General features: G+C 46.0%; 1 protein-coding gene across 2 annotated transcripts in view; it reads left to right on the top strand.

Annotated features, from left to right (window-relative positions):
* The window catches only part of LOC138565871 (uncharacterized), a 308555-nt gene that overhangs the window by 214499 nt on the left and 81598 nt on the right, over positions 1-12458 (top strand). For both annotated transcript variants that reach the window (XM_069643024.1, XM_069643025.1), the window contains exon 7: positions 10139-10863. In XM_069643024.1, coding sequence (XP_069499125.1) covers positions 10139-10863 — 725 coding nt within the window. The remainder of the gene's footprint in view (positions 1-10138; positions 10864-12458) is intronic.

Below are 12458 nucleotides of genomic sequence, written 5' to 3'. Positions count from 1 at the left end.
CATGTGCTTGTATAGCGGACATTGTTAGACAGATTTCTCTATGGAATGTGATGTTCATTGAATCTACTGAGTGATCAGCACTCGTTTCCAACCTGCTCAAATTGCACAACTTTTTCTTTTCAGTATTGGATTATTGTGATAGTGGTCAATGCGGGCAAAGTTGCAGCACTAGGATTAACTGCATTCAATACTGTAGCTCATAACATCCTCCTGGCCGAACTAAGCTGCCATTGAAGACTGGGTCTTTAGTTGGTTGCCACCCATTATTACCCACCGATCTGAGCATTGCCATGGGCCGTTGTCTGATCAGTGCTATAGTTCTTGTGGAGTACCACATGGTTTTAATCTTCACCTTTTTAATGTTTGTCTGTTTCTTGCACACAGCATGGGTTTATAGGTTCCTCTTATGCGGATGACATGCTGACTGTTACTGCTGGGAGGAGATTAGCAACAATTACCCTGTGCGTTGGAAAATGTATTTTCGTGGTAGAGCAATGAATGACAAATTGTTGATGGTGAGAGTTTGCAATCCAGCATCCTGCATGCCTGCATGTGGGTATCCCCCCCACTTTCAACTGTTGTGAAATTTCTAGAGTTCTACTTGCAGTTGTTTGCCCATTGCACATCCTATACATCGTATTAGCCGTTTCTTCGCTCCTACGGTGCGGGAAATCCTCCCTTTTTATCCTGCAGCTGGCCTGACAGCCGTGGTGTCTACTGGGCTATCCTCCATATTGGACTATAAGTTTCTCTACGTGAGACTTTCTGCATATATTAAGTGGCTCCAGATCGTACAAAATCAATCAAGGGTACTTTGGGAGAGGTTACAGGCATCAATTCACCTGTATTGGTTGTTGGTTGAAATGGCTTCTACTTAATGAACCTCGTTAAGGTTGTATGTATTATGTATAGTGTTCTCTGGGAAGAGTGCCATATTTATGCAAGAAAAGCTGGAAAATTGTGCTCATTTTTTTTGCTGCATACTCCCACCTTTTGTTGGAAATAATTGACGGCATGCTCACCGTCAGTTCCTCGCCTTTAGAACATATTGCCTTTAACCTTGAGGGAAATATAGTCTTTCGAGCTTTACAAAACATTTAAAAACCTTGGTGTTGGGTTAGGATACAGTAAACTGTCCTTTCCTGAATATCTGGATCCTAATTCATCATTGGTTCTAAGATGCTGTTGGGTATTTTTCATAAAAATGAATCCAATCAAGATCAAAGGCAGTCCCTTGGGATTCATCAATTACTGAATGCAATTTATTTTTCCAAGGAAAAATTAGGCGAGGACATGTTTATTTTCTTATTTCCCCTTGCCACAGAAACATTTGGACAATTCACTCTATTAGGGAAAGAGTAAACCTTCCTATGAGATCTATTCAATTAAAGATCTCTCTTCCATTAGTCCTTTGGGATGTTGTTCCCTTTGCTAAATCAGAATTCTTCTCATTCATATGACGCAATTACAAATCACGGTCTTGAGCTGGTGCCTTCCCATGCATGCAAATCTGTTTAATTTAAGAGGCCTGCCTTTCTGCTTAAAATAGGTGACCAGTGTCTACCCACAGGTTAGCTTATGGCATCCTTTAAAGGGTCTCCTTTGTGCTATAAAGATTGCTCCTATCTGAATGATTGCTTAATTCGCTGCTCTATCTTGAGCATTGAAGGGGCCCCCAGGAAACTTGAGGAATTTTGGAAGCCCTGGTCAAAGTCCGGAAATACTTCTGGTTTCCTAGGTATTGGTTTCGACACTGCTCTGGCAAGTAGGTTGTTACTAGACCAAATAAAGTGAAATGGTTTGCCTTGGTATCCCTTTCCTCACTTCCCCCAGAATCTCAACATCTCCAGAGGCTGGACTACTGCAACAGTCTCTTCCTCAATCTGCCTCTTTTCTCCCTTCGCCCCCTTCAACTAATCTAGAATAGGGCTGTGAGACTTATCATTGGCCTCAGGCCCCACCTCTCTCCAGCCCTAAAATCTCTGCTGGCTCCTGCTGACCGCAAGGATCAAATTCAAGACCCTCTGCATCATCCACAAGGCTGTCTGGGGGCTGGGACATCTCTACATTCAGCTTTCTCTCCCTAAATATCTCCCTGCTGGAGTTCTTTGGTCCTCTAGCTCCGACTCTCTGCAGGTCAAGACATTTCTCCAAGCAGAGAGGGAGGTAGCTCCCTTCCTCGCTCTGGAACAGCCTCCCTGCCCCCCTCAGACTTGAGCCGGAGCTTCTTAAATTCTGGAAACTTCTCAAGACTTTCCTTTTCTCCTCGTCCTTCCCTCTCCCCCCTCCTGTGCTAAAATGCCCCTCTGCCACTACGACTAGTGCCTGGTCCCTTCTGAGTCATAGAGGGGCCAGACCTCCCCTGACCAGCCTCCCCCAGCGTCCCATACCAGCACTTGCCCTCGGGCACCCTTCCCAAATCTGGTCCACCTTGTAAATCGCACCATCCCCTGGCACTTTCCCTCGCTGCCACCCTCAGTACTTGCTCACCCCACTTTAGGCCCCCCACTACTACTTCACCCCCTGCCCTCCTGCTCCCTACTCATCTCTCCCCTGCACTTATTACCTTTGTCTTTGCACTTGCACGGTAGGATTGGCACAAGGCCAATATAACAGTCATTGTTGTTTCTTTTTCCTATGTGTCCCCCCCCCCCCCCCCTGACCCACTATTTTGTTTTGTGGCACCTGGAAACACTTGTGTATAGGCGTCATACAAATGCCCAATAAATAAATAAAATTGGCAGTTAACTTTGGACTTGCCTCAGGAGCCTTCAGGTTTTGAGGTTTTGGATGTGGTCCTGCGTCAGAATGCATCCAAAATCACTGAAACCCTTCTCGATTATTGGTCCCTAGTCTCATCTGACCTCTCGAGTAACAGTGTCACCCTTCTGGTTGGTGCAGGGTCCCCTTTCAAGAGGGACTAGAGCTGGTCCTCCCATTTCTATTGTAGTCCTGGTCCATGCCATGAACCCAGGTGATTTGGTAACATCAGTTGGCCAAATTCGGAGTTGGAGGGAGTTGTCCATTTGTAAAGAATGCAGCACTGGCCAGTCACGCCAATCGTAAACTCTTCTCATCCGAAGGGGCCATCTGGTTGCCAAGATTTAAGTAAATTGTCAGTGAAAAAGAATCCTGTTTGGACCTGTAGGGCAGACCAAGAGAAGGGCTATTCCTGTTTGCACGTGTTCGGACCAGGAGGGCCCAGGGCCCGACCCCCCTGCTCAGACAGCAGGTAAGCATGCACCAACATGTGTTTACTCCCTCTCTTCCCAGAGGTCATCACCACCCCCTCTATTCCCCCCGTGATGTTCCCTTGTGCCCCCGTCTTCTCGCACAGTTTTTGCCCGTTTTGCTTGATTTTTCTACCCTGCTCCCCCCGCCCCTCAGCCTACTTCAGGCCTAATATGGTAGTCGCCGGTTTCCATTTCCTTCCCACTCTCCCCCTCCCTTCCTTATCTATGTCTTAGCTCTTGCACTGAAATGTCGTCAGGCCGAGTAGGATAGTTAATTTCACATCCTTGCTGTTCATGGCCTGTAAGAATGTAATTGTATTTTCCCTTGTTCCCTCCCTTGCCTTGAAGTGCTTTGAAACACATTGTGCATAGGCGCTATATAAAAAAACTATCATATTACACTAGTTTCTGTAGGCGGGGAACAAGCTTCTGTCCTTACCGACTTCTGTCCTCGGGTGTGCAATTTAGAGGCTGATCATCCGCTGACCTGTCATTGACACACGTTTCTCAATACATATGCAATGTGCTTGGGTCATATCTCATGGACATTTGTCCCTCTAGATCACTACCCTTCACCGCCATCAGAATATCCTATTCAGGATGCAGGGTTATCTGTTTTCCATGCCCTTGTTTTCTCCTTGATAACCAGGGTAATGGCCTAAATTCTGAAAGTTTGAAATTCCATGGTATATATGATATGATAGGTTATTTATGACACACTTAACACCCAGTGGTTTCTAAGCGCAGACCCGGGGTTCGAACCTGTGTTGCTCCGTGTTGTCCTGCTTCCAAGGTGAGCACGTTGCCCCTGAGCTATCCTCCGGAGACAATTTGTGGATTTTGCTTTAGAAGGAATCCTGGTTTTCCCTATTGATATTCCAGAATATAGCTTTTTTGACCCTCAACATTCAGTCTCTCCTGTAGAAGATTGAAAGATTATCAATAAACAGCACTTATTATTGAACGAAGGCTGAAGGGCTTCAAATGTAGACAAATGTCGGATCATGTCACTCCCACTCCAGTGGTTGAACCTTTTTGACTGAAGGAAAACTTCTAGCATTTGAAGTACTGTATTTCTTACAAAGGGGTTTTAATTTAGGAAGCTCTTCTTTGCTTGTTTCCATCTGGATAGCAACATTTCAAATAATTTTCTCTTATTTGGAAGATTTTGCGCTTTGAGTTCCCCAAATTCTGATCTCCCTTTCCATCTTTGATGCTCCTCAGGACCCTTGGATTACCTCCCTTTGTGGTTGTAGCTTTTACAGCTATTGGAAATACTGTTTCTGATGTATTTTCTTTGGATCCTTAATGTATCCAGATGCTTTTCTTTGGTTCCTCTTAACAAGAGCTAGTAATACTCACCACTCCACATCCAGTTACTACTCCTGACGCAATCCACTTCCTGTCGTAATGCTCTTTACCATTTGCCCTAAAATGCATTCCTCACACCCTTACTGCTGCTCTGCCTTCTATTTTTTCCGATCCCTATGGCATCTTGACACCTTACCTAGCCCATGTATCTCTCCATATTCTCCATCTCGTTCTACTGTGTTCTGTCCTCTGCTCCACTCACAAAAGGCGACCTGGCCAATCAACGTTCTCAAATCTTAACCCACGTTCTCAAATCACTGCTACCCTACTCTCGAATAATGCCTCTGCCATCCACCTTCACCCAATACTCTTGTATAAGGTATTTGATTAAGTTTTTGATTCAGAATTGTAAATCCCTCTCATAAACCATCCTGTCCCGCTTTAGGGGATCTGACTCCTCACTCCTTCACTCTGCTTCCATGTAGCCCTACAATCTGAATCTAACTTTTCTCACTCGTACTGCTCGTCCAAAAGAAGCGTTTTGTTTGCCATAGCCGTCAACAAGGTGCACCCTGTGACTTTAAACTACTCCTTTGCATTCACTGCCACCAACCATGTTGCCAGCCTAAGCTGTTGACCCCCGGGCCATCAACTGCTTTTCTAGTCTAGCACTCTTCAGGTAACTTTCCACTGTAATTGCAAAATTCTTCAACTTTCCCTGAATCTCTCGAACCCAATAACTTGTACTCTCTCCTATATGAACACTCACTTCCCTTCACAATCGTCCCTTGTTCCATAGGCAACTACCTTGATGCTCGGCTTTCTATTCTCTCCCCACTTCAATGTTAACTATCACTCCCCTTCAGACCACTAGTCCCCACTTAAGCATGGTTGCCCTCGTTTGTTCGCTCCATCCCTGGGATCACCAAGCACATTCACGCCAGACTACCTGGCCCCTTCATCAGACAGACATCGGATTTTCCCTGCTATCTCGCTCCTCCCCAGGCCTCTGTTCAGGGCATCTCTAGATATAGCTTTCCTTTATGTTCACCCTTTGACTTTTATCACTCTTCTATCTTGAGCCATTTTACTCCTTGCACTAGCCATAGGTCATTCCAGGTCTGCATCCTGAAAATGGTTGAGCGCAGCATCCATAGGTGGTGTAAATACAACGCCCTCTTCTCATGATGAACACCCACTCCTTCACTCTGGCCATCCCAAACCCGCCTACTTCAATCTACTTGCTCCTCTGCTCCCACCCACACACTACAGGTATGTTGGCTCTTGCTCACCAAAGTGCCATCTTTGCTAATGACTTTTCGCACTAATAAAATTGATTAAAAAATCCTTTGTCCTCATCCCAGCTTCTTTCCCCTTCCACCTAGCTTTATGCCCATTACTCAATTTCTGATGAGGTGGCACCCAACCTAGAAACAGCCAACATCTCGTGAGTTCTCATGGACAAGTGCGCCCTACTAGTGGTCATTGAGCTAGAACCCCACGCCTGTTCTAATCGCCTCCCTCAAACTTTTCAGTCTTCCAGCCTGCTTCAAAGTTGAACTGTCCTAGAAATCCCTCTGCTTATTCACATTGCTGCCAACTATCCTGTTTCTCTCCTCTGTCACTTTTCAAAAACCCATGAATCATTTCGTTAAAGGTGGTTCTGGAGCGAAGTCCAGGTAGGAGGAGATACTTTTAATCTTTATTTCGAAGCGGTCATCACTCGCCCGCATTTTGTAACCCCTGCTCAAATATGCAAACTATCAGTCATTGTAACCATACTGGACCTATCTTCTGCCTTTGATAATTTGAATGACTTCCTCCTTCAGACCCTTGTTGACTCTGGATTCCAGGAAACTGCTACTGTATAAGCTTCCTGTTATTGCTCATTACTTTTCCATCTCATGGAATGCTAGCTTCTCTCATGCAGCCCCTCTTCCAGTTGGCATTCCCCAAAGTTCTACAACGTGACCATGCCACCCCCCTTTCATTCAGACTTTACACTGCCTCTCCTATGCTGTCCTCCTGGTTCACTTACAGGTTTGGTATTAGCTTGCCATGGTGCAGTATTCTGGTATCCCCGTGGCGGCTCCTGAACCTGCCATGCAACCACCTGATCTCCTAAGGTCCCCTCCAATCTCTGCTACTCGCCCCTTCAATTTCTGTCACATCATGCCCTGAACCCCTCCTTTATCCGCTTCTGTGCATTGCTTCAATTTCTTGGCAGCCAATTTCCTCACAACTTGACTGGTGAACGTTGGGCCCTTGCCCATTCTCCCTATAGCCTTTAAGGGCTGGGGTGCTGGTCACTTCATTTCCCCCACTGCAACTCTGAGGGGGCAGGGCATTGTGAGAACCCTGGCAGGGAACCGGCTCGGGAGCCCTTTGTGGAGACCACTATGCCCCTTAACTCCCTGCCGGTAAAGCTCCAGACTCGGGTTTGTGCAATGTTGATTCTACTCCAATCTATTTTCACTCTTCCCATAATACCTCAAAGGTATGGGCAGTGGGTTAGTCTGTTTGCCTCATCTCTATGAAGCAGTCTCCCGACTGCATTCAACTTTGTGTTACTCGGTGTAGTCTAATGTAATTGTGCAGTCTTGTCAGTTAGGTTCTGTTGGAGCTAGGAGTCCACCTTGCTGTGTTGGTTGCCATTTGCCTCAGAAACCTGGCAACATAGTTCCACCGATAACAAGTCAATATTTCTAAAACTATCCTGTTTACTTAAACACCTCATGCGAGTAGCCGGTTATATGGCGGTATGGGAGTTCGCATGGATGGACATCCCCAACTGGCGCTGCATATCTGTTCTGTGGGCAGTGAGAGATGTAACAGCCCACATAACACTGGATGCTGGAAAAGTAAGTCCCAAAGGTCTGTGCTAAATATGTTGTATAGGCAAGATTTGTGATTGTGCACTTATCAATGAATATGTAAGGAAGGGCCAAACTATGCTCTGGTGTTTTTGATCTAGTTTTTAGGATTGAAATGTGCCATTATTTGCACAATATTCAGCGACTTGTAGCGACTTGTATGATCGTTTTGCCTGACCTCATACTGGGCCATGTATGGCCTCAAAAGCACATGGTACTTTGTGCACATATAGAAGATGGGGAAACTTACTTTATGTATTCCTTCATCTGTTAGGTCATGATTCACTTCAATGATGACTGGGGACTATTTGTAACGGGGTGGTAACATGCCATGCTTTCAATAATGCTTTTTTTCAGACTGGATGGTACTACCCTGCTGTCTGTTGCACAAGTGTTAGAAAGCTATGGCGTGTGGTAGCAGGTCGGGGCTGTACTGGGTTCAGAAATCACTATGAAATCAGATCTGCAGTGATATGATATCATTTTTTATTTATATCGCGCTTGTACACCAGTGTTTCAGAGCGCGACCAGGCGAAGGGAGGGGGACAGGGGAGAAGCAAAGAACGATCTTACTAGGCCCAGTGACATTGAGAACGCGCAAGTGCATGGGGAAGGGAAAAAAGGGGAAGTGCATTGAAGGTGGGAGAAAATGGATTGTGTGGAACATAGGATAGAGGAAAAAAAATAAGTCCAATAAAAAAGAAAGGTGATGCACAGTAGTGAAGCCGGAAAGTGGCAAACTGCTAGGTAAGTCAGAAAGGGTGTATCTGATAAGTGCAGAAAAAGCATAGGTGGGGGGCTGTATGGGTACAGGTACAGGCCCCAGTGCATGGGGTGGCCAGGAGGCAGTGCAGGGGGGTGGCAGGGTGACGGGTACCTTGACCTGAAGGACAAAGTGTGACCAGGTGCACAGTGCCGAGAGAGAAAGCAAGTCAGCATGGGAGAAGAGGAGCAAAGGCAGAAGCAAAGAGGAAGGTCCTGAGGTGCATTCGGAACTGTAGATGGTTCTCCAGTTTCAAGGTGACAGGGAGGCTGTTCCAAAGGGAGGCCCCAGCCGAAGATGGAGATCTACCGCCAGCTCTTTTCTTTGAAAAACGACTGACCCTGAGGGAGTTGGCAGTAGAGGAGCGAAAGGCCCGAGAGGGGAGGTATTTACGGTAGGGCTAGTTAAAGGTATTTTGGGCCCAGGCCCCACAAAACCTTATGGACAATGCAGAGGGTTTTAAATGTAATGCTTGCGTCCATTGGGAGCCAATTAAGGGATTTCAGAGCTGGAGAGATACAATCCCAGGGCTTTAAGCCAAGGACAAATCTTGCAGTTCTGTTCTGGATTAGTTGTAAAGAGTGGAGGCAGGTAGATTTAGAAAGAGGCGGTTACAGTAGTCCAACCTAGAGGTAATCGGAGCTTGGGAAACACTAAACTTCTGAGGGAAGGAAAGGCAGAAGACCTCTAAGGAGTCAAAGTAAGAAGTTTGACTTTTTAGAGATGTCCGAGATGTGTGCGGAGTCAAAGATGACCCCAAGGTTCTTGGCCTCGCAGGTAGGAGCAGGAGGAGGGCCAAGAGGCCGGCCAGTGAGTGAGGAAAGGATGGTGAAGGTGTACCAATGAGGAGGATCTCAGTCTTGTTGGCATTTAAACAAAGGTAATTGGCGGGACACCAATTTTGAATGGCAATTAGGCAGTCAGAAATGGGAGAAGGAGAGGAGGTGGCTGAAGGAAGCCTGAAAATAAGTTGGGTGCCATCAGCATAGCATTGGAAATTTGAGCAGAAAAAGGAAATGCAATAGTCCAGAGTTGCCAGGTATTGGTTGAAAAACCAGGGCGAGAGGTTTGACCTCTTAGGAACACCAAAGGTAGAGAGGGAGATGGAAGAGAAGTTCTACCTGGTAGTGTCGATCAGAGAGGAAAGGGGTCAGCCAGGCCAGAGCCTGATAGGTGACACCCAGGTTGTTGAGCAGGATGCTATGGTTGACCATGTCGAAAGCAGAGTCGAGAGAGTAGGATAAGGACAGAGGGAATGTTCGTCAAGGTTGGAGAGCAGGTCTTCACGGATATTCAGGAGAGCAGTTTCTGTGCTTCTGGCAGCTCTGAAGCCAGATTGATGGTCATGGATGGAGCCAACAGAATCGGAATGAAGGTTAAGCTAAAAGATGGCAAGCTTTTCCAGGAGCTTATCCAAAAGTGTAATGGAGATTGGGCGATAGTTATCCGGACAAGAAGGATCAGCTGTGGCTTTCTTGAGGGGAGTATGCACAAGAGGGGAGGGGAAAGATCCAGAGGCAAAGGAGAGGTTGCAGAAATCTGCAAGGGCCGGTGTGAGGGCATCGATGTGGTCCTTAATGGTTTTTGAGGAACTGGGACAGACCCGTTTTGATGAGGCTTTCATAGATCACACTTGTCTAGCAACCTCATCAGGGGAGAAAAGAGGAAAGCAGGAGAAAGAGTGAGGGGGATAGCTGAAGGTGGGTCAGCAAGAAGAGGGGAGATGAAGGTGAGTGGAGGAGAGGGTGGACAAGATGTCCTGGGTTTTAGAGATAAAGTGAGAGGCGGTCGGCGTGTTTTTCAAGTAGCACAGATTGGTTTTAGAAACTCAAGGAGAACATGTCGTCACCATTACGACCAAATTCATTGTTTTAATATAAGGATTTTAAAGTAAATCTTTCATTTGAGTTGCTTATGAGCTATTCCACATTTCTGATGGATTTTCTTTTTTTGTACAGATGCATCAGCTGGGTTAAATCCGAACGGTTCTACGCTGGAAAACAATTCTATTTTGGACCACCCAATAGGGACGCCCATTCACCAAGCTCCCCCTTCAAATAATTGCTCCTCTGTGCCCCCACCATTACTTCCTTCTGATGGTTGTGCCGCAGTTTCTGTTCCTATCCCTCCTCCACCACCACTGCCGTCGTTCCTAAAGACTGCAATTGTTTCTGCCCCTGTAACTCTCCCACCGCCTCTCAATTGTAGGTCAGTAAATTCTGTTGCTTTGCCGCTGCCACCTCCTGCACCACCACTGCCGCCATCTTTCAAAACCAACCGTTCACTTGTTCCTCCCCCCATGTATGACTGTAATCTTTTGACTGATTCAAATGCAGTCCCCCCTTTACCAAAATGTAACAATAGTTCGAATACCGGTATGCTTGTGCCACCGCAACTTCCTTGCAATGTAAACGCGTCGCAATCCACTCTGCCAACTCACCCTCCCGTTCTAGTTCCGTCAGCACTGCCTATCCCTAATTCCCTTGCACCTAATTCCATGCTACCTCCTGCAGCACCAATCCCAACCAAACCGGCAAGACCAAATAAACCTCGCTCGGTTGGAAGCTTAATGAATTCCAGAGAAACGAACATTGAAAAGCAGACGCCGCCCAAGGAGCAACCCAACCTGATGGACGAAATCAGAAAAGGAATTCATCTAAAATCTACGGTTATGAAATTGAAGGTACATATTTGTGTGTGTCTGGGGGGGGTGGGTCGGGGGGGGTTGTGGTGCAGGGGGCACTGCAGTTTTTCATTGTTGAGATGCAAGGTGGATAATGTTGGATCCTAAAAATAAAATACTTTTTCAGATGGATGGCTTTCTGCCGCTATGGATTAGTTTAGTTTTACCACATGGTCATGTCCATCTTCTAGGCTAGGGCATCTATAAAGCGAACAACGAAAAACAATTTCCTGTATACACGTCAAGTACCATAACATTACACCTTTGTGTATCCTAATGGTCATAAGTGACTAGAATACCAAATATTTTTCATACTGGTTTTAATGCAAATCAAAATCAATCTGCCAAAGCTTGTTTTGTGTCGCTGGGGCCATCGAAACATGAATTGCATAATGTATATATTAATACTGTGTACCAACGTTTACATACTCGTGTACTTTGAGGAACGTCATCTCTCCCAACTATCAGGGTCTACAGCTTTTCATTTCTGTTTAGTTCGTGTTTGCGCACACTGTAGCACACGGTTGAATGGGGATCACACAATTAAACATTGCATTGGTGTTTATGCAAGAAATGGGATCTAGCTTTTAATCTGACATGACCCTTGCAGAGTAGGAAGGACACATGAAGGTATTAAAGTAAATGTGATTGTACTAGCACTGTTCAGTAGTTTTTTACAATGCTCTCTTCGAATGATCACGGCTAGTATACATTGTAGTCCTAATAAGAATGTTGCACTGGTCATTATCAAAACCTAGAATAACCATATACATACACATTACATTCTGATAATGTTATGTCAAATGGACTCTATGCTACACGTGCTTTGTACTTTCCAAATACCTCTGAGGGAGAAGGGAGCAAGCCTACCAGTGAATTTTCCAGCCTGCTTTTCATTAAAGCAAAGAGCATGTTTGCACCAGAGGTGACCACAGATATTCACATTTCACAAATGTCAAAGGCTTGTGTATATGTGAATCACGAAGTACATAATGCACACTGGGTTTGGTGCCAAGTTCCTTTTTTTTGCAACACTCACCAGAACATTAAAATGTTTGAAGCAGCAAATGATGGTCTGTTACAGACGGCTCTAGGGCTTCTATGCAAGGATAGCTGTGAGGTGGTATCACTCCATTGATGTACAAAGACTGTCCCTGGGCGCATTTCCAGCTGCATCTGGGCAAGGATGAATTTGCACATGCGCAGTTCTCAACGCACAAATAGCCTTACAGAATTAGATTTGAAATTTCCCAAGTACGCCACAAACTGAATTATTTGGTACTTGAACAATGGCTGCTCCTTCTAGGCTGAGCGGGTGATTGCAGCGCCGTTGAATCCACTGGTGAGTGCCCTCTGGGCAATTTGAAATTTATCAGCTGCATAGTGATGTCCCTCTTCTCCCTGTCGCGGCCCATGTCCACTGTTCTGGCCCTCCTTCCGCTCTCTCCACTTCTCTCCCGCCCTCCTCCCAACCCCCCTGATTGGCTTTTCCTTCTTTATCACCGACCTTCCCTGGCCAGCCCCCTGTCCGGCAGCCCTGTGGCTAAGGGCCCCTAGGCAAAGAATGGCTCCCTCATTGATGGCTCCCTCATTGG

The sequence above is a fragment of the Ambystoma mexicanum genome, chromosome 2p, assembly GCF_040938575.1.
Source record: "Ambystoma mexicanum isolate Mex_15411 chromosome 2p, UKY_AmexF1_1, whole genome shotgun sequence".
Classification (NCBI taxonomy): Eukaryota; Metazoa; Chordata; class Amphibia; order Caudata; family Ambystomatidae; genus Ambystoma; species Ambystoma mexicanum.
This window is presented reverse-complemented; position numbering and strand designations above follow the sequence as displayed.